The 23,848-nt window shown below is 36.6% G+C and overlaps 1 protein-coding gene across 1 annotated transcript; it reads right to left on the minus strand.

Moving 5' to 3' along the window:
- Nucleotides 1-405: 405 nt before the first annotated feature.
- On the minus strand, nt 406-23,458 carry LOC114534122 (insulin-like peptide receptor). Its single transcript, XM_028555668.1, has 29 exons — nt 22,791-23,458; nt 21,419-22,009; nt 17,709-17,887; nt 17,221-17,368; nt 16,346-16,465; nt 15,689-15,854; nt 14,999-15,228; nt 14,620-14,758; nt 14,008-14,064; nt 13,801-13,833; nt 13,061-13,188; nt 12,383-12,601; nt 11,242-11,444; nt 10,703-10,873; nt 10,226-10,316; nt 9,542-9,600; nt 9,330-9,425; nt 9,048-9,204; nt 8,471-8,585; nt 7,644-7,717; nt 7,385-7,527; nt 6,993-7,057; nt 5,739-5,862; nt 5,125-5,237; nt 4,494-4,549; nt 3,795-3,851; nt 3,503-3,575; nt 2,832-2,966; nt 406-2,235 (listed from the first exon to the last, which is right to left on the minus strand). The coding sequence occupies exons 1-29, from the start codon at nt 22,894-22,896 to the stop codon at nt 1,977-1,979; spliced, it is 4,107 nt and encodes a 1,368-aa protein (XP_028411469.1). The 5' UTR covers nt 22,897-23,458; the 3' UTR covers nt 406-1,976.
- Nucleotides 23,459-23,848: the final 390 nt, after the last annotated feature.

Raw genomic sequence — 23,848 nt, forward strand, 5'->3', positions numbered from 1 at the left:
GCCCTGACATAAATTTAAAAGCGAAATAAAGTATGTTTCAAAAGATATTTCAAATTGTAAATGGAGTTTTATTTAACGTCTCTTCCCAGTACTTTTCCGCAATTTCAGAGAACGAATAGTATAATTATTGTTTCACAGCATTGCCTGCCATAACTTTATAATAACAAAAATATGCAAACGTTTAATATTTTCACTGTATTACTGGCTGTTTTTGGTAAAATATTGAGCGCAAGTGCACCTGGATATATAATTGATTCCATAATTCCTTTCTTCGTCAAAATGACGTTTTTAAGCTAAGCCAATCAGAATGCTATAGCCATGTCGGATTGCAAACACGACCAGGGCTCTTTCAATTTAAGTATGCTAACTTTTTACTATGGGAGAGGATGCTTTAAATAACCTGAGACAAAACATTTGAAAAGAGCATATCAAATACTCTTGTCTCCCCTCGATAGAGTCAAACTTTTCTAAGGAAATTTCCTTAAAAGTGAGAACGCTGAACACGACAACAACAAATGTGCTTACGGAATTTATTGTACAAGTACAAAAATAGAATACAAAGATAATTCTAATCCAGTACTGCATTTAATTAAGTTCGGTCTATATACAGTGTAATTTATACCTAGTCCAGACAACTGACTTAAAAAAAGCGGGAACTTATACGTCAAAGGAGATAACTAGGCTTTTTAACGCCAAAATATAAACTCACTCAATTGAGATTGTCGCAGACTATAGTAAGTAAACAGTAGAAACACAAAAGACAAAAATATTTGCATATCAGAATCCCCGTAGAAATCTTACTTGTGTCTTATCTTACTAATCTTACGAAATAAGACTGATTGAACACAGAAGTGTTGTCTAAATGCTTGCAGAGAAACGCAGATAATCCCTGCTTTATTCAAGTCCGTTGACCGTTATCAGCCATAACTTTTTGGCCTTCGTCAATTTCATTTAATATCTACATTATATTTATATGATACCACATATTTGTCTAATATTCAATAATTTAGTGAATTTACTACCAATTTACTACCTAACTATATTTTGATTGATATAATTACGAAAGTAATTAAGTAAAAATTACGCAGATAATTATAAAATCTATAGGCGTGGGTATAACCATTTATTAAGTTATTATCAAGGCCGCACAGAAGAGGGCAGGGGGTAGGACAAAAACGGCAATCTTCTCCGGGCACCAAGCTGATAGGGGGCCACCCAGGCCATGCATTAGGTATCGCAGGGATATCATTAAACAATTCTTGGAAATATGCATAGTTCTCGTTGGCAGGTGGGGGGTTTATAGTTTAATTTCGAGGTGCATGCATGGCTATTGATTTTCCTGCATTCTGATTGGTCAAGATTCACTGTCTCTGAAGTGATAGTCACTTGTAACCACCTCGGCGACTAATTGCTAAATAGAATAAACAATATACTGTATTTAATATGGTGAAAATTTCACCCAAAACCATAAGGAAATCGCTTGTGCTGCACCCCAAGTATCAGAATTTCGGGGAGTATGACCCCACCCTTTCGATTGCTTTATTATCCCCCAAGCTTTAAGATACCTTACGAACACCACTCAAGCTTCAGGCGATACATTAAGTCATTATTGATCGGGCGGCATCACAGTGGAGCTATGTTACAGGAACTAGCTACGCCATTTTATTCTGATGCATTTTTCTCGCGAGACTTTTGCCCCGGGCCCCTAACATTCTCTGTGCGGCCCTGGTTTTAATTGTGATAGCGTATTAAATATACGCGGGGACTATTTTGGTAATATATTTCCGAAAAGGCGAATACAATCAATCGGATAGATTTTGGATATAGTATGGTTTATCCGCAGATTATAAGGTTAAATTACTATCGGATATCATCGCTAATCTTATCGCACGTCGGATATCATCTTCTGATCTCCTCCAGGGAAATCCAGTGTGGTTTACCGCATGCCTGATATTTTCATCGCAGTGTCTCCAATGCTACACAAAGCTCTCTCTCGGAATTGGGCTTTTAGGAGCATGGTCGGCGAGAAAATCTGGTAATTCTGACAAATTATCGTTTTCTGTGCCGAGGCTGACGAGACTGCTCGAGTCAGTTTCTTTTCTTGGTCGACCGTTGTGATAAAATGATCTCTCAGTGAAGTCTAATGTGAGATATCCTTCAAGGTTTTCGACAATAGACAGGAAGGTAGGCCTATTTCCAGGTTTTTGTTGCCAGCAGAGCAACATTATTTCCAACCTGGGAAAATATTAGGTAAAGTAAATTATATTTAAAGTGATTAATGGACTTTTGCATAATATAGACCAACTTACGATCTAGGCAACAAGAAGGAAATTGAAAGAGCATACCGAAGTTAGTATAATTATCAAGTTTGGCCGCAAAATGTAGCGTAATGTAAATTACGGAAAATATAGCCATGCCAAGTAGCCAATTTTTGTATACATTTTTACTAGTAACCGCCGGAAGCGTTTAACTAATTTAGTTACACACTTCCGGCCGTAGTAAAAAAAATACAAAATTTCCAACTTCGTATGGCTATATTTTCCGTACTTTACAATATTTTGCAGCCAAACTTGCTAATTTTACTAAATTTAGTATGCACTTTTCGGAAATTTCCTTTTTGGTGCCCAAATCAAAAGTTGTCTATTATTCAAAAAGTGCAATATGCATTAAAAGTGAATGATGGAGTGATAAAAGTAGAGAAACACGATGAGAGGTGACTTCGGGTGACTTAAAAATCGTTTCTCCTGAGTCCTGAGCTATTTTTTCCACAATCAGAAATTCTGTCGTTGGATAAATTAAGACGCTGAAATCGAATCAGTCATAATACTTACAACTTTCTTGGATACGATTCAGGAATATCCATAATATTTCCGCCCAGAACAAACTTCATTACTTCCTCATTGGATTTTCCTTGATACGGCTGTTCGGCTAACGTCGCCATTTCCCAGAGAACTACGCCATATGACCTGATCAATAAAGATTAATTCATGACCTGTTTTGATTAGTTGCCTGTCTTTTGCATTACCTTTTCAGTGCGATTAGATAATCGTTTGGTGAAAAGCAAGCTTTAATATAGGTTTATAGTTTGGGATTATAGTTCAATATTAACTTTTCACTAAGCGTGCGCAAGGTTTCTGACGAGGTCTCTTCTCCGTCGGGCGAGCTTTGTTCGAAGACTCGATCGGTTCGAGACAGAGAAAAGCGAGGTCAATATTATTATATTGTTATATTACAAGAAATGCATTTGCACTTGAAACAAACACGAAATGCATGCATGAAATCCGCATTAGTAGAATGGTACGCATATTGCAATAGTTTACCCTTAAAATTACATGCAGATATGTTATGAGTACAATATTCAAATTTGCCTTTCAGGCTTTTCCGTTTTTCATTTCGTAATTTCATGTCGTAAGCGCAAGTCGTCCATTGGCTAATAATATAGGCAGATACTGTATGGGTTCATTGGCTTGCATGTCCGCAAAGGTTTAGTAACTTAGCTTACCAAACATCAGAAGCACTGCAAAATACTCCATCTCTCAAAGACTCTGGAGACATCCAGCGAACTGGCAAAAAACCTGGAAAATTTTGATCACAATTAACCATGTCCATGTAACTCCAGAATTACATGTACTGCAGTTAGGAAATCAACGAACAGGATTACATTACGTTGATCAAAATAAAAATGAAAATAAAAAAATCCATGTGGGTATATATGGGTAAATGCAATATTCAAGATAACTGAGTTGTTGTGGTTGTTTAAAAAACTTTTAGAGTTAAAATTTCATAAATCATACCTTTAGTGCCTTTTCGATAGTAATCTGTTTCGTACACATCTCGTGCTAGTCCAAAATCTTGAAACACAAATATGAAGATTAAACGCAGGAAATAATACACTATAATGAAACTATTCATTCAACCTAGAGCTAAGCTCCGACTAAAAGGAAAATAAGTTAGGAGAGAATGATGGGAAATTTTTAAAAACATAGCATGTAGTCTAATATTTTGCTCGTCATTTAAAGCACGGGCCACTGGCACACCAGCAATAAGATAATCCCCCTGCAGGAGACCTTTTTCTCATAATAAAGCGAGAAACTGGAAAAACTCGACGTGGTCCAAAATATGACTGCATGACTCTAAAACGACATACAATTTATTGCGCTTTCAATGAGACTACAGGTTACACTTTGCACATGTAACAATTGGTCCGTTGAACTTTTTTCAAAGTTGCTCTCAGCTCTAACGTTTCCCATTGCCATCACGCTTCCTTTAGTCCTCTAACACAATCAGGGCTGTAGCTAGACCGCTTAATTGGGGGGGGGGTGTATATTCATATATTCATGTTTACCTATCGCAGGAACAATAGCGTACAAAAGAAAAAAGTCGAGCATACGATGAATAAATGAATATACCCCCCCCCCCAATTAAGCTTCTAGCTACGGCCCTGACCACGTCCCGCGAGGCTTAGTTGTGAAGGATATGAAAGACTAGCTTACCTCCAATTTTGCACGTGTGATTGCCTGATACCATACAATTTCTTGCAGCAAGATCTCTAAATGAACATGGAATAAAAACACATCAGGAAAAGAACTTTACTTATGAACAAAAAATATTTTTCATTCATTCTTTTTTAACATCCTTCTGTATATAAAAGATTCGATTCGTTATTGCATATAAGTTGAAGCAGTTTAGACGATTGCTTTCAGAAAATTGTGACTATAAGCATGCGATATTTATAACCAGGGCCAAAATGTGATCGCATCTTTAGCATTTACAATCCGCATGAGTAATCCCTAGTTAGCGCATGTCTGTTATTCAATGCGAACTCTGAAGCCACTCGGCGCTATCTTAGCAAGATGATGCCACTGATCTCAATATACAGTTAAACCTTACATAGCTGCCGTCTATGTTCACCAAGCTGTGGCTTCACTTGGTGCGCGATTTAGATTTACTCATATCGATAATATTATATCAAGTATATGAACTATATATGGTACTCATATTGTGCACATTCAGAGAGATAAAACGTCCGTTTTATCAATACCTTAAGTGTAATCATAAAAAGTACACCATGTAATTGTGTAGCTTGTTAAAAACTGTATACAAAACCAGATGTATGCATTTTACCTGTGAACAAACTTTCTATCAGCCAAATACGCCATTCCATCCGCAATCTCAGCGGCCATTTGAAACAGTTCAACATTTGTCGGCGGCGGAAGAGAACAATCTTCCTCTGAATCCTGGATGTGATAAAATAGTCGTGACATGTCAACATTTTTCACACATTTGACCGACGAAGTGCAAACACAAAAGCTCGTCAAATGTGAGATATATTCACTACAGTATTTGCCTATCACAAATCGCATGTACAGTGGCGTAACTAGAACGATAATTGGGGGGGGGGTGCTACAACAGCTTACAATAGAAATCCGTCGGGCAGAACTGAATTACCGTTCTAGTTACGCCCCTGCGCATGTTGCTAAATAATGAGGAATGGCTTTAAGGGCTGTTTACATGAGCCCGGTTACCCGAGATCCAACAAGCGTGAGATGATTTTGAGGTATTGAAATGAGCAGATAACATGACCCTGGCAGTCGTATAATCACCAAAACAATACAATGTGCTTGTTTGGTGTCATAAAGAGTTAATTCAATACCTCAAAGTCCTCTCACGCTTCGTTGAATCTCGGGTAACCGGGCTCATGAAAACAGCCCCTAAAAAAGTTCAAATAATTTTCTCACCGGTCTGCGTTTCCGCAAAAAACTTTTCAGGTCACCATTTTCCATCAGTTCCATGATCACTAGGACTGGATCACCGGCAGAAACCACTCCAAGTAACCGCAAAACATGATTGCAATTAAATGCTCTATAGTGAATTAAGATTAACAATAATTAAGTTGTTCAATAATTAAATTCAATAAGTTAAAAAGTTGTTAACATCAACCACATCAAATAGTATAAATTAGTATAGTTAGTAGAGCATAAATTTGTGGAATTTTTGTCATTAATTTAAATCGTAGTTTAAGCACAGGTAGCCCGCTATTGGATTTGCTTTTAGTTAAATATTAAATACATTCTATGCAAAACGACATGAAGTGTCGCCTTCCTTCATTCACTGCTGACATATTATCGCAGGCGCCAATTCGTGCGGTGCAGTGTAACCTTTATGTATATATTAATATAAGGTTGGCAACTCTTTGTCGTATTTCACATTTACGAATTACATACACAAACTTACACATGAAAATACTCGAACCTAAACACAAAAATATACACAAAAAACTAAATCTATGTGGGAACTGACTCTCCTAAAACATTTCCGAAACATTTGTTTGTCTTTAAAGCCATTGCAAATATGTGAAATTTACGAAAATAGAAACACTTTTTGGTTGAATTTTTTGAAAAGCTGTCGGGATCCCATCACCCTGCCCTACGTCACAGCAAACACGCAATATGATTGGCTGGTTGAATCCCGTTAACGTAAACAAATTTCAAAATTCAAAACTAAGCCAATCATATTGCGTGTTTGCTGTGACGTAGGGCAGGGTGATGGGATCCCGACAGCTTTTCAAAAAATTCAACCAAAAAGTGTTTCTATTTTCGTAAATTTCACATATTTGCAATGGCTTTAAAGACAAACAAATGTTTCGGAAATGTTTTAGGAGAGTCAGTTCCCACATAGATTTAGTTTTTTGTGTATATCTTTGTGTTTAAGTACGAGTATTTTCATGTGTAAGTTTGTGTATGTAATTCGTAAATGTGAAATACGACAAAGAGTTGCCAACCTTATATTAATATATACATAAAGGTCACACTGCACCGCACGAATTGGCGCATGCGATAATATGTCAGCAGTGAATGAAGGAAGTTTTTACTTCATGTCGTTTTGCATAGAATGTATCTTAAAAATATTTAACTAAAAGCAAATCCGATTGCGGGCTACCTGTGGTTTAAGTCATAGTTTCAATGTAACGGTCAATGCAAGGCCAAACTTACTTCATAATCGAAGCTTCTTTCAAAAATTCAACTTTGTCTCGAATGGAACTGGTATCACTTACAGTCTAAAGAAATGAAAGCAAATCCAATATGTAAGTTTCTCAACTTGACTGTTCTAAACTAAAGAAAATATACAAATAGTTCGCTATGGAACCATTTCACTATATGTAAGTGGAACTCCAGCAAATGGCACCTTACTGTCATTCTAAAGATGTTATTTAGTACCTTAACTCATGAATTAAACTAAAGGAAAATGGGATAGACCACTCAGTGTGGTTGGAATGAAAGAAAGAGTGTTGGAAGAGTCTGTGCTCTCCTATATTTTCTTTATTGAATTAACTTCCATCTAAACACATTTTGTGAAAAGTTAAACGAATCGATTTCAAACATACCTTGACGGCAACTTTGCAAGAATGAACGCCAGGTAATATTCCAACAGCTTCCCCTTCCCACACCATTCCGAATGAACCATTGCCAAGTTCACGTATTAGAGTGACATCACCGCGTGGCACTTCCCACTCATCCGGAACATATACTAATATTTGAGGGGAGAAAAAGCTTTTCAAACAAACGGTAGTATTTTGATTGGGAAATTAGGCCTGTTTTAGACGTCGGACTTTTCATGTGCCAAATCAAATGCTTTTTTCTTACCGTCCGAGCAGTTCCAGTATTCCGGATTAGTTGAAGAAAAAAGAACTCCGGCTCCATGTTTACTCTTCTTGTGTCTAAAATGAAAACAAATATATCCACAGTTGCTTCCAGTGTACTTTACCAAAGAAACAAGTTTGTCATGAAAATCCTAACATTGCGATGTTTGTTCTAGTAATGAAAACAGCACGGGTGACCCGTGTGTTCGAAATTTACGGTTTCTTTAAAAATCATGAAAATGAATGGCAGGCATGAGCGCAATATGAAATATGAACATCGTAGAGTATGACTCTGTACTTGATGTTAAGTGCCAAATTAATTGGATGTTTCATTATCATAATATACCCACTTCAAGGTACCTTAAACACTCTTAAAAGTACATCAAAGATTCATGAGGCCGGAAATTGATGTTATGCGCAAAATTACTTTAGTACATTTACAGTAAAGGTTCAAAAAAGGCAAGTTTATTCACAGCATCGTCTTAATCTTGAACGCCAAGTATGCGAAAATACTTTCAATAATAATTCGGGGGGGGGAGTTGCAGACCAGTTGCCAAACATCGGTTGTGATACAACCCGAAGTTGTCAGAAATATTAGAATGTTTGTTTGTTCATAAAATCATAAAAATGAGACGATTAGCAGAGTGTCAGAGCCGCAGAACACTCGAAAGTTTTAACTACACTAAAATACTTATTCACTACCGATTTCTGTAAATTAGCCAAACGTGAACCCTTCTGCACCACCTCTGCAGTTGGCCGACGGGAGTACGCACCCCCCAGGCAATTCCTAGTACAACCAACCCTGTACGAATAAGCTCAACGTCAACATACCTTTTTATCAACGAAAACGTAAGAACAACAAAAACTACAAGAGCAAACAGAATGGCGCCAACGCTGACACCAACAACAGTCACAAAGTTGGCGTCTTCCTTTTGAGCTTCAATTCCTGAAACGACGATAAAGTTGGACACAAACACTCAATTTTTTATTCAAAACAAATGACAGGTTTATTTCTTAACGTAGTCAGGAAAAGGCCAGTTTTGTGGGTGAACATTACTTCTGAAAATGTTGATTTGCTAATAAATTTATCTCGGGAATGTTTCTTTCTTTTCTAAAAGCGACGAAGTTGTTATACGTTCAACCATTCATCCCCGGGCAACATATATAGAGATCAAAGTAGATTTAATAATGGCCTTCCATTCCGTTTTTTTTTACCAAAGCAAAAGAGCAATCAGATTTGAGCCTCATATACATGCATTGTGCCCAATTTTTAGGTTTTTTACGGATGAAGTTGGTGCAGTAAAAATCAGTATTATGTTAGTATTATTAGCTAGATTAATGTAAAAAATTATTAAGATAAAGATAGAGACGGTATCAAAGTAGTATCAGAGTTCAGTTACCCACTTACCCGGTGGTGTGATTTTTTCATCAATTCTAAAGTTGACCTGGTTACTCCAGGAACCATTTCCAACAGGTGTTATAGCCCTTACTCTTGCTGTGTAATCACCAAATGAAGCTCCAATTTTAGTATACTGAGCAACGGTCACACACTGTTGATCATCAACCTAGATACGAATTGAAAGTATTTTCATCAGAAACTACAAATTAATCGTGCATGTTATTCAAATATATTAGAAGGTCATAAAGAATGATAAAATATGAATTGATTGAAAAGTTTTTATTGACATACCGTTTCATTTCCCTTGATTGGTTTATACTGAATCCAGACATCGTATCTTAAGACCTTTCCGTTCGGTCTATCAGGAGCCTTCCATTCTAACGTAAACTGTTGAAACGCAAACGACAAGTTAAGCACCAGGATTTGAATGACCTCGCATGCAATAATAATACTCGAAACTCGTTAGGCGTTTTGTCTTACATCGTAACCTTCCATAACTTTACCTGCTTAGAATCGTTATATGCGTCAAACTCTAGGGTATCACCAACATCATCCGCCGTATCTAATGTCATGAAAAAAGGAGATTTACATATTATACCTCTCCCGTTTAGCTTGCAAGCGCAATGCGTGATGGTAGAAACCATGATAGAAACCATGCAATTTAGGGAATCTAGAACAGGACAGTTGTCTGGTAGCGAAGATAGATAGAAAGATAAAGTAATGTTATAGGGTTCTATGTATGTTATAGACTCCAAGGTCTACAGCACGACCGGTGTCAATTTAAACTTAAAACACAAGATAATGATAACGCTTGCTGGAGAACAACTAACGTCTAGTATATATAATCCTCGGACCGAAAATTATTCGTTATATTTGTCTTACATGAAAAAATCGTTTGTATCGAGGACGCGTCGGTCGCGTTGTAGATATAAAGGCCCGTTCACATAACATGATTCAACTTTGTCGGACCCAATTCACTTCTAGCATATGGAATGTAGGTTTTTATTGATAACGCATTAGTGCAATAGCTTTAGTCGAATTCCTGCCCCCATATACTTTGCAATTAAGTCAACAGCCTGATATAAAACATCCATGCATTCAAAGTGAATTGAATCTGACAAAATTGGATCGTGTGAAAAGACCTTTTAAAATCCCATTATTTATAAGTCTTGGTAAGAAAGACTTACCACTCTTTCCAGTTCTTCCAAGGACAGTTGAACACTGCGTTACATATCCTCTGTTTTCTCCACAACCAGCTCCAGAGTTGCACGCACATACCTGAACATTAGAAATATATGAATGAAGTTTCACGATGCATTACTCATTTGCCGTAGCCCATATAAGGCTGGTTTCAATGGTTAATTATTACTCATTACTCATTTGCCGTATCGGACAGAAAAGTTTATGTTATCCATGTGTTCTTCACAAAGCTAATTGCCTTAAGCACAAAAGAATTAAACGATACTGTCTGATCCGGAGGATAATTTTCCTCTTTTATATGGACTGGAAACCAGCCCATATAAAAACAATAGGTTTTTCAGCAGATCCTTTATATTGATTCTATAACTCGTTTCAAATCTAGTTTTATTTAAATAACAGCGGGATTCTATTTTATAGCTGGAAAAAAAGCAAGAATAGTGAGTCTAATTCAAAGATTTTCTTACCTCAACACTGTATTCGGTGAAATATTTCAATCCCTCTAAAATAATAGTCTGTTGGGTGGTATTCAGTATAACAAGAGGGGCAGTGGTTGTGGATAACACCGATGTAGGTGTCGTGGAAATTGATGTTGATAATTCTTGTGTATTTGGTCGCTGGGTTGAACATGAAGAATTCTAAAAATATTGATAATATTCAGATTAAAAAATATGGCTCTCGTGAGGTTTCAAATTTTTATGCAGTTTTTTAATTAATCTGGAGATGGTTTTCAAATAGGTTGGATTAAACAACGAGGCTTTGAACAGTTCATTAACATGCGTTACGACGTCACGTTAACACCATCTACGACGTGAGTTGCACGTGATTGCTCACATAAATACATTGTGAGCTCTAATACTGCAACACTAAAAAGAGTATAGTTCTTGGGTTATTTTGACGGGAAAAATATTAGGTGATATTAATAGAAGTATTTTCTAAATAGTTTTGACCCTTTTGAACCTCCAGAACTAATCTTTAATTTGATCACGTTTGTAAATATGCATACCTTACTGTAATTACCACAAGGCCGGGGAGTTGTAGTGATTTTATTGTTGTTTGTATCATTTTTTTTAAACACTTCTTGTAAAATTTTATCCTGAAATTCTTTCGCAAACAACGCTTCCTTTAGATCAAGACTTTGTTTTTCATCTTTCTCGTTATCACAGTTGCAGGTTAAATTGACAGGGCAAGTTTGGTTTCCTGACGTCACTAAAACATAATACGTGTGTTGTTTACCGATAAGTCTACACTAAAGGCCCTGTTACACGGTGCAATTTTTCTTGCAACTTGCAATGCAATTCTTCTTTTGAGAGATAGGCAACTACCGAAATTTTGTCTTTATTACACTCCATGACGTTTCTTACACTAACATTTTGAAGCCTCTTCACTAATTTACAACTCTCAAAAGTAGAATTGCATTGCAAGTTGCAAGAAAAATTGCACCGTGTAACATGGGCTTAACTCTCACAAGATATTTCACCCGGACGAAATGAAGAATAATTAATTTAAAAATATATAAAAATATAAAAAATATTTAAAAAATTAAAATAATTAATCTAAAAATATATAAAATGAAATAAGTGTTCGATCGCCAGTTGATTAGTCTTAATTTCGGTTCATTTTTAAGAACTTTAGTGACGGTACGTTGTTATTAAGGACTTAAGGTGTATTAAATTTAAAATTAATCCGTGTGTTAAAAGTTTATAGCTCTGAATGACGTATTATGCGCCCCGTATACAGGATGAGTAAAAAAACTGACACCTTTGAAATTCAAATTAGCTGCAATGCGTCTGTAATCGGCTGTAATATGACAGAAGTTGCCTAAAATATCTTATGGGTATACGAAGCATATGAAATAACTGAACCCATTAATTAACCTTGAACATAAAGTTTGTTCCCTTTGGGAGTTAAAATGCATTCTAAGCTCTGTAATAAAAAAGAACGTTGAATTAGTTCAATTGGTTTAAACACTTTCGCATTAATTAACCACGTCTTGTTGATTGTACACAATGGGAATTGTCAAATTCCAGCCATAAGTTCGCGGCTAATTTGAATTTCAAAGGTGTCAGGTTTTTTTTACTCGCCATGTATAATTAATCAAGTCCATTGCTGGATTTTTTTTGAGCTAAGTGCAATGAAGTACTCACATTTATCTTTTACTTTCTTCTTCTTATAGAAATCGATGGACGAGTCTATATTTTGGCACGACTTAACATTTAAATCCCATAAATATGATGATGAAATTTCCTTATATTTCACAAGATAATGCGTTATCTCGCCGTTAGGAAAGAAAGGCTCCCTCCACTTCACTTGCAACGAGGATGAAGATAAATAACTAACCTCGTGACTACGAGGCACAGATGGTTCTAAAACACGATAAAACTACTTTAGTATATTTACACACAACGGTGATGCTAATTTAAACATAAATTATGGGTGGCGAAAATTATGGCGACAGATTGGTGAAGCGACCTCAAATCAATCCCCGAAAATAGTTTTAAAATGTTGACGAGTAAATTTGTCGAAGTGGTATAGAAAAAAATAATTGTTTTCATCATCTATGCTGCAGAATTCCTTCGCTTTAAATAACCAATTTATTTCAATCGCTTTTAATCAATTGTAGTTCAATCGCTTTTTTCAGACGCTTCAGAGAAATCTTTGAATCGAACTGAGACTTTTCAAGACGGATTTATCCTGTAATTATATGCAATTTTAAGCTCGTGTTGCAGGGTTAAGCCTGTTTTCCACTAGGTGCGCGGAGCGGAATTTTTCTTTGTTTTTCTCACATTAGTTCTGGTCACATTAGGTTACATTAATGCACCCACTTGTTTGCCTTGTTTTGAAATAAGTGATGTAACTCTTGACACCAGTCCCTCCGATCACAATGGCATTTACACGAAATGCGTACAGCGTGTGTGCTTTTAGTCCATACACAGTCCCTGAGATGATCGCTCTGCAAAGAAAAAAAGTGATAAACGTAACGTTTGGTACCACTCGTGGACATGCACGATATGCATTTCTGCATGCGCCAGACATATATAAAACGTGGATTTAATTCGACGCAATCTTACGTTTTCAATGAAATGACAAGTAAAACAGAAAGAATACCGGAAGCACTTTATAAACCCGTAACGCGCCGCGCTTAGAAGCTTTGGTAATCCAAACTCTTTGAAGACACATTCGGCGGGTGGGGGGGGGGGGATTCGGTGTTCGAAAAGTAAATAAGACTGACAATCGAAAAATAAGACTGATAATTGAATAAAAAGACTGATAATCGAATAAATAAACCTATTAATAAACTGATCATTTAAACAATAGTTGACATAACTTACAAATTTAATAAATCGTTAATTTTCAGGACAAATGTATATATGTTGAAAATGCGAGTTAGTCGGGGTTACTAGTTTAAAAATGGATCGGATATCTGGTGCGTAGCTATCCTTGATGTAGTTTAAATTATATTCATAATTTTTCTACATTTTTTTAAATTTCGGTTTTACTTTTCGATTTAAAAAATAAAAAAAACCTTATATAAATACAATAATGCTTCAAATTTGGTGCAAACCTTCTTTTTGAAGAAACGTCTTGACGTTCCCACCTACAAAATATTGAGAATTGTTATTAACAATCAGCTTAGAACACATCAACACGAGGGTACATAACTAAGATCAGAACTTCATATAAGTTACGCTAATATATATACACGAACATTTGCCCAAATGCAACGAATTGAAAAAGTAGCGATGTTTCCATAATATTCAACAATACTTACACGTGATCTGAGTTGCAGGCGTCGATATCATCATACTCATTGAGATCAGTACTTGTTCTAAACGTACGAAATTCAAAAAATATTTATATTTTAACTGAAAATATTTTTACAAATACTACCTGAGGAATGAAAAGAAGGCTTCCGTGTTGTGACGGAAAACACGTCTGATAACTCTCGTTCTACATGAATATCTTTAAAGGTGGCATTCAGAAATGTTTAAACGCTTCGCTTACATTTTGAATTACCATGTTTTTAAAATATAAAAATAGTCAGAATATTCAACACGATCTATATTCAGCACTCTCTATTATTTCGTTAGTATTTCGTAAAACATAATATATTTTTGTTGGCAAAAGATGAATACAAGTTAATGCTGAGAAAAAAGAAACATGCTAAATTTCAGCAATTTAAACTAAAGTAGCCTACACTAGCAGAACTGATGCGTGGAAACCATTGTCACCCCCCCCCCTCCCCAGGAAGAAAGTAGAACGATAATTGGGGGAGTGTTTATTCATATATTCAGTTCTCAGAACTGAATATATGAATAACATTCCCCCTGCAAATATCGTCCAAGTCCAGCCCTGCACCCCTCTTTAAAAAAACTTAACTCACGTTTCTCTATACCAAACAGAATAAAGTATAAGATTTCGATAGTCTTCGACTTTGTTTGGCCAAGAGACTTTCACACAAAGACCGGGTTTGAAACACTTTTGACGTCCTGTTATTGTTAAATTAACGAAGTTGACATCACCTAAAACAGAGAAGGCAAGAATGAATTATACCAAACCATCTTAAAATCGTAGTGCATTTTAGGATTGTGCTGGGAAAGACAGAAATCTATATTGTTAAAGGAAGAAGCTGGAAATAACTGAAAAGGCGGATGGAGGGGCAGGGCAGACGCCCCCCCCCCCCCACCAACATTTTACAAAAAAGGAATTGATGAAATATTTTCATATCATTGTGAAAACTAGAAAGCAGAAAACAAACTTACAATTTCTGGCATTTCCGTTTGTTGTCTCAGATATATCAACATTCGGATCGCTTTTATTCCATTTTAAAACGTCCTCAACCAATGGATAAATATTTTTAAGGCATAATCGTGGATTTAGCTGCACAAACATTCCATTAATCGTCTTCGGATTTCTGTTATTTATCTTAAAATTTGGATGAAATTCCCAAAGTGACTCCAGGTTAGGATTGTCGAATATCGCCAATGCATAACTAGAAGAAAATTTAAAGGCAAAATGCATCGTATTGTGAGCAAAGTTTTCGTATTTTACAAGTAATAGTCAGCAGTGTTGCTGTCGACAGCGACAAAATGTCCCTCGCTAGTCGCAACAGGAATTATATTCATTGGAATATCAAATAAAATATACACACTCGTTATTTGAGGTGTGCATCGGATTGGATTGGACAGTTCGAGTCCGACAAATGAATGACTATATTCAATACGAATCCAATCTGATCGGAATTTGAATAAAACATTCTGATGCAACTCGAAGTAATTTTGAAATTAAATATTAGCATTATAAAATTACTGGAAGCTGATTGGTTAGATGCTGTAAGTCGGTTCGTTCTGAAAAGACCAGGGAAATATTTTTAATACTGACCTCGCATTGGTAGTTTTAAAAAGTAATATGTGTCATATATGATGCAAAGAATGGGCGCGAAAAATACTAACCCTTTAGATGAGAAACCTGAGAAATTATCCCGCAGGGTAATTTTCCTCAAATTTTTAAAGAAATTCAGTGATATCAACGGAGTAGATTGTCGTACAACCACATGCCCTCTGATTTCTTCCAGACTACCAAGATGGTCCGTTAAAACTTGAGCAATATTTGTACCGCCTGCATGATCAAAGAATAAACATATTTTAACACAACGTCAGAAGATTACAGTATATTCCTGCTGCGATATTTGGTACCATTTTCTTCTTTTGAAGAATGTGAACGAGTAAAGAATGTACGGGTGTTAAAATAAGGCAATGATACATCAGAACATTCATGGCTATCCGCTCGTTTCAATCCACGAAAAAACGAAAATGACATCAAAAAATGTAAACGGGTCCTCGTACCATCGTTTATCGTTACATATCTTCGAGAGAAAATTTTGTTTACAGTTTATACTAATTTTAAAATATCTCATAGCACAATATAAATATATAATAAGATAAATTAAGAACGAAAAAGACTTGTTGCGAAAAATGCTGCAAAATACGGTGACGTACGTAATACACACAGATATATAGTTATGCAGACAAAGTGATATTTCTGTATGCTTCGTAACTGATAAAAAGTGAGGCGTAATTCTCATCATGATTTTGAATGATTGCATTTACCTCTAACGTTCTGCATTTCGATCGCCACGTTTCCCGAATAAATCGTGCATCCCTTGAGTTTGGCAGAGTCTGACAATGACAATATATTTATTCCCCTCTTGAATTTTTCTGGTCGACAAGCTACAAAGACATATTGCATTTAGAGATATTATTGTGTCAACGTTACTTTCTGCAGTTTTCATGTTACTTTATGTTATATTATTTACTACGAGTACAAGACTCAAGAACGGCGCCAAACGCCGGTTTTTTCTTACGCTATCTGACGAAACTCGTCGTCGTTGGGCTTCCGAGTAGCTCGACGACTTCGAGTTTCGTCAGATATAACGTAGGCAAACAACACGCAAGAATGACGAAGCATGACGAAGCGAATGACGAAGTCGTACAGGTAGTCACTGCTAAAGCTCCCTGTTATCGTGCTGTTGAAACCTTGTGACGTCATAATTCGTATCCGTAGTCTTCGTGTCGCTCATGCTGCGTTACTGCGCATAGCTTAGCACGTGACTAGCGGCATTTACACCCCCTTCCCCGAAATAATATTGAAAGTAAACTTCTCTTACGTGCTTGAAAAAGACACCGTGAAAAGAAAGGAATAATTGAAGACCTATACGGGAGTTTTGGACGTTTGCAACTCTGTTTACAACTGCAAATCTCTGATTTTCACGTCCTGTGTAGACATGCAAGTGGCGTGGCCAGCCTGATGATTTTGTCCCGCTATGTAAATTTCGAGTTAAATAATTGTTCATGTCTTTAGAAATTTATTGTTTTCACAGTAAATGAACACCAAAATATTAGCATAGCGGGACAAATCGTCAGGCTGGCTACGCTACTGCGTGTAGAACGTCCCTACATGCCTTATTGAAGAGCGAAATACTAACTTCTTGGGCAGTTATCTTCAGGACATTTTTCACAGGTGGCTCTCTTCGGGTTCCTCGTGTAGCCAGCGGGACATTCCTTATAACATTTACCATTCAACACGAAAGGAATTGCGAAAGGACATCTTCTTTTGCAGATAAAATTTTCGAGCTGCAGAAACACAAAATTTTTAATATTTTTATTACGCATATTTTAATACCTTTACATTTAATACGTTTTGTTGCAAATCATCAGCGGGCGGAATGCTGGCTTTTTCTGCAATCTTGCAAAAATCAACACCAGTTTTGCCAAGAAAGGAACTATTTCAGTCGGCTCGAAAAAAATTGGTGATTGTATAAGGGGAAAGTCGGCCAGTAAAGGATTCGCAATGCGTTTATATGACTCTAGAAGGAAATGACACAGTTTCTTATATTTTGACATGTGTTATATCTTCGTGTGTTTATACATGTGTGAAACGTAATATAAAGAAGATTGGTTTGTCAATGAATACCTCTTTAAATCCACGTGGACAAGACCGGGTACAAGAACCATTTTCCAAGCGTAAATGTTGGCAAGCATGACAATGATCTGCAGAGAAAGCTCGAGTACACCCACCAAGACATTCCTTATCACAACATTTCTCTTGACTACCATCCTCACATCCACTTGATCCACATTTTGAAATACAGACTATGAGCAAAAATATGTGGGTAAGTTCGCACAGGTCCAAACCAGCAGTTTGACAATGAGCCAATTTCACACGAGGGCCCGGAGGGAGGGGGGAGACTATTAAGAAATTAGTTTTTTAACAATGATTTCTTTTGAAAACCTTGTTTTCAAGTTGTCACAGTCCCAGTTGATGAAAACAGGACTAAACAAGGTCGTGTTTCACCGACAGAGACAATCAATTGGCAGCAACAAACAGAGCATAAGGTTTGCAGAGAGGCAATTGTTTGACATTGAGCCATTATACAGCGCCAGGAGATAAACATATTATGGGAAATCGGGTTGCGGAATGCATGCAAGGATTGATCTAATGTAATTATGCAACTATAAACATGCTTTGACATTTGATAAAAAAAATAGACTTTGACATTGAACAGCAAGCTAAGATCACCCATCATAAAGGTAAATAAGGACAATTTTTGCTGAAATCATTCGCCTGCTTTGTGATATTTATACAACTACATAATGCTAGCTAATTATTCTATGTATGTAACAAAGAAAAACACAATGGGACGAAGTTTAACCGCGGATTTTAAGCCAAAACTCTCTCGAACGTAAGAGCCTTTTCCACCTCCTTTTTTGTTTGACAATGCCAATTAGCGTTACGTACAGCGGTGGGAATGTCGGCTAGGACCTTATTCGTATTGAAAGTACCGTAGTCTGTATACACTGCGCGCGTTCTGAGTTCTATTTTAATGGTATTTTACTTCATTTCTTGTGTTTTGTTTGAAACCTTCAAAATGAAGAACTTAGGCCTGTTTCAGACGTTGAACTTTCCATGTGCCAAATCGTATGCGAATTAAGCTAAAATTTACATTGGCACATCTCATTGAAGAGTTTGACGCGTCTAAGGGCTGCTTTCCACTGTCGCGTTTTTTGCACGTACGTACACGCACGTAAAAGCTTTTACACGCACGTTTTTTGAGCTTTTACGTGCGTGTATACGTACGTGCAAAAAACGCGACAGTGGAAAGCAGCCCTAAAACGAGCCTTAACCATGTTTGATAGATAAGCTGAATAACTGGCGTATTTGGCAAACTGTTATAACAGCCTCTTGCCTTCTTGGTGGATAGTTTCTCTTTTTTTTTTCTTTTTGCGGAACTAATGAAGATATGCATGACCTCATCATTTAACTAATTTATAAACGATGAATTTAACCGCAGAGTGTGTTACTGTGGGTTGTTGTGACGCTGTCGGAAGCATTTCGGAACTATATCTTGCAAGAGCCGCTTGTTTTTAACAAAGAAAGCCCAAAGGCTCAAATTAAGTTGTACGACGCACGTGTCTTGACCTGCGTGCGTCGTACACCTTTGGGATTCCTATGATTTTTAACGAATTCAATCGCAATAAGCGCTACCTGCGATGGATTATTATAAATTATATCTAGTTGCAATGAACTTAATTTAGAGGACACCGAAAACCATTAGCATTTATATTAATAAAACTGGATTATTAGACAGCGTTCATATTGAGTGCCCGGCACTGGTGCCCGTCACGCCTAAAGGGCAAAGGCTATGTTACACACGGTGCAATTTTTCTTGCAACTTGCAATGCAATTCTACTTTAAAGACATATAAATTAGTAAAGAGTCTTCAAAATGTAAGTGTAAGAAACGCCAATGAAGGCAGAAGTTTGGTAGTCGCCAAATTTACATCTCTTAAAAGAAGAATTGCATTGCAAGTTGCAGGAAATATTGCACCGTGTAACAGGCCCTTAAGTTGAATATGACGCTTCTAAATGAATTTGAGCATGGGCACGGGCACTACCTCCTGAGGTAGTACTTAACAAGGGCACTGTGCTCAGCATGTTTCATGAACCAGTTTTGAATTCGGACACTTCAGAAACCAATTATTGGTACTGGGCTAAGTATTCTTTTTTTTCATGCAATTTCTCTTTTTTCTACACTTTTCCCGCTCTTATCTGAACTATATGCAGATCAGTGAATATATCCAGCCAATCAGAACATTTGAAGCATTGATTCTGAACGCAACCAAAATGGCGACGTGTAAATGTGCTTTTTGAAAGTTTTCGTTCATTATATTTGCTGCTAGATCTTTATTTACGTGGAGCATGCTACAGACTAAATATTAACGGGAAAAGGCGGGCAAGCTACCAAACAATGAAGGTAATTTTCAAACTTTATGTCAAACGACTGTTGAAAGAGGACGAAATGAACGCAATTAAACGGAACAAAAGAGTCAGGCTGAGTCCGCAAAGATGCAGTATAATAAAGTCAGCCAAAATTCCTTGCTAAAGCACAAGGTTTGAAAGTTGAATCCAGTCTTTATAGTTTATATCACTATTCTATGACTAGCACAGGGAGTTTGAACTGGGAGTTTTGCTTATTTAATTTTCAAGACAATAATTCTTTAAATAACATATTGTATTTGAAGATATTCCAGAAACGTGCTTTTGAGTTTTGACCCTTGTTCATAATATTATTGAGCTGTGTGCTTGGGTAAATCAAGCTGAGTGCATTCTAAATTTTTAATGCTTTGCATTTTATTCAACCTTATACTGTAAATGTTAAAAAGGGCCATGGCATAGAATGTAGAACACTCAGGTATAATCTTAAAGACTTGACATAATGTCATTGTGCAATAATTTACATTGTAGCATTCTAAGTCATGGCCATTTTTGCATTACAGCAAAACTATCTAAAAATAGAAAAGAGTTTCCCTACTACCAATATTTAAACTTCCTATGTTTTACAAACACCCTTAGTACAAATGCATTCAGGCAATTCCGCCTACAGTGAACCTGAATTTGGAATGTTCACAATTTGCAACTTAGGTCTTGGTATTTTGTTATTTGGTGATTTTCGTGGAAGGAGGGCAAAAGTTTATTTCAGAGGAAGGTAAAACATGGGAATAGTTAATAAAAGCACTTACAATCAACATAAACAAGTTAATAGTGCTTGAAAATCTAATATCTGCTTTCACAATGGATGTCTCGACTGACTGAAAAGGTTAAGGCATGTAAAATACCCCAGTTTTATATGTTAAGCCATTTTCTAACCCTGCTTGAATTTATAAACTGATGAATAAAACCTGGAGTGCTTCAACTCCTAGTGCTCAGATGGAGCTCATCCGCATCTCAAATATTTTATATTTTCAACTTCAAGTATGTTTATATTGTTTATCAGCACTATCATTCAAGCTGTTCCTGTTGCAAAGGCTGCTCATATCGCAAAAACCAAGCATCATTTGATGGTGTGATTACCTTGTGAGCATAATATATGTACTTAACAGGTTGTTGAATTGTATGCTGACAAGATATTCAAGTTAGGATGTTTTATCAAGCTGTTTATCACATGTCAAAACTAATTAATGAGAATAAGCCGGACATCGTAAGAGCATGTTCTAGTGTCCATCAACCTACAGTTGGCTTATTAAAATTATCAGACAAATCGATAAAGACAAAGAGTTAAAAGGTCTCCCAGACAATAAGAATATTTCACACAAATAAGATGACACAACTCTCAGAAATACTCACATTTCTGACACTGTTTTGTATCTCTTCCCCAACAGTACTTGTGACCGGATGATCCATGGCCACTTGGCGTATGACAAATACTTGAGCACTGCGCAAAACAGTCTTTCGAATTTCTCTTTAGACTCAACTCGTATTTCTTAGCTCCTCCATAATTTCTCAAGGATTGCCATCGTATTTGATCCAAATAGCATAATTTCTCATTGAATTCAATCTTTATTCCGCCCTGTTTGATGACAGTTAAGGAATTCAATCCTAAGTTTCGAAGCCCTTTGTTTTGATAAACGACCAAGGAGTACCCTTCGAAAAGACTATCAACTCTGCCATGTATGACTGCCAAATTTGGGAAAATATCACTCAGGCTTGTATCACCGTTCACAAATGTGACAATTAGATGCCCAGTGATCTCTCGAAGCTCTGGAAACCGCAATTCTTCGCGTAAATGTTTATTTCTGTCATTAAATGTTATCCCCTTGAGATGAACACTTCCAAACACGCTTGTGCAATTTCGCAACTCGTCACAACCGAGGCAATAATATTTCCCTTTTTTCTTATTCAATCTTGTCCCTACTTCTTTTTGTCGTCCCGGGCACACTATAGAGAAATTACAAAAGTCAGAAACGATTCGTTTCAATGTATTCACACCGCCAGACGGGTGTTCTTAATTGCGCGTGGTTTGTATAACTCTGTGTGTGTGATTGTCCCCGATGGAAGAGTTGCATTTCTAATTTCAACCTAGTTGACAATTATCAACTTTTTCAGGTCCAGGCAAATACAGACAAGAACAATACAAGCTAGCACGCCGAGGACATTTTAAAGCGATGCTGCTAAATGTGCAGACAAGATTAATTACAGACACAGCATAATGTTTGATTGTGAATTGCAATTGATGAAACGCGAAAATAAAATTACTTTGAGATGTCTTCTCGTGTACGTATAAGCACCCTGTACATTGCTCCATTTTCTCCCCACTGTTTATTTGCTTACATCTCATTTAAACTTTGTCAAAAGTCAACATGGGGTTTTTGTTTGGGAAGCGATGACAATAAAAGCATCATATGGCTACAGTCATTTTACTCAGACCACCGTGACCGATTGTTTAACTTTGTGACCTACGAAGCTACAAAATACAGTCTTTTTGAACCTCAAAATGTCGATATGTGAAGTCTTCGAAAAGACAATTACTGCCAGCTAAGCTTAATCCCAACTAAATCATATAATGAACGTTTAAATTGCTCGTCTGACCTGTCTTAAATGACCTTCGACGTGCAAGCTATTCGCTGGCGTTGCGAAGAATACACAAAACAAGACACGCGGGTAACATACATAAATATGATACTATATCAGGTAAACAAAAGATCTAGATATAGCCTACCTTTGTATGGAAATCCTGTGGGACTTGCATCTGTCGCTATCTCAAGAAAAATAGCTCCTGCTACGAACATGTAAATACTCGTGTGCCTAACAATCCAGGCAAACATTGCTGCGTTTTAATTGAATCCAACAACGCTTGCGAATTGTAACTTCTAATATTCTAATTGCCTTTATATTGACAGCAAGGGTAGAACAGTTTACCGCATATATTCATCCTAGATCAGCTTTGCCACGGTTAGATTACCGAGAGACGATAATATACATTAGACTGATATTACAGTGGAGCATACTGATTCGTCTGATTGTTCTCAAATATCAATGTACGATTTATATCTGGATTATCTATTAAGAAGCAAAGCGCGTGGACGAAGAGGAACTCCACGCGTGTATAGTCGTTCGTTCACGCATGCATTTTTCATTCGCTAATTTCCCGTCACGTTTCTTAGTATACGAGCAATCTTGTGGGCTCAATTATAGCTATAGCTCTATTCTTGCATGTTTGCGGTATATTCTTGTGGTATTCATATTTGATCGAAAAGATATATCAATTAATCAATATTATCGAGTCTGACGTATGTAGCTTGCAGCAGTGCGGGTGTAATGACGTACACACTCCATACAAAAAAACTTTCAGCGGATATTTATTGTTAGAGCTGTATAGTGGGGGGTAAGTTCATCGAATTGTTAAAATTTTAAAAAACTTGTCAACTGTGCTATTTTTCCTACTTCGTTTTACACTCAAGGCTGACCAAAAGGAGAGAAATTTCTCGCAGTTGAATCCGATTTCAAGGGTCATAAACTAGGCGAAGTTTTTTAGTGTGTAAGGCCTTTGAGTGAAATAAAAACAACGAGTTTCTTTTCGAGTTGTTGTGAGGCGAAGTGTTTTATGCATCAGTGTAAAGCAAAATTATTTAAAGACTGCCTATATTTAGATTTCACATTTTTCTGATTTCTCTCATGAGAAATGGACCGTTTTACAATTTAATTAAGAACAATTCTGCTAAAATTCCAAAGTTAATTCACAACCACAAAACAAAAAAATTTTATGGCCGCCAAATT

The sequence above is a fragment of the Dendronephthya gigantea genome, unplaced genomic scaffold, assembly GCF_004324835.1.
Source record: "Dendronephthya gigantea isolate DGI-Jeju-01 unplaced genomic scaffold, DenGig_1.0 000097F, whole genome shotgun sequence".
Lineage (NCBI taxonomy): Eukaryota > Metazoa > Cnidaria > Anthozoa > Malacalcyonacea > Nephtheidae > Dendronephthya > Dendronephthya gigantea.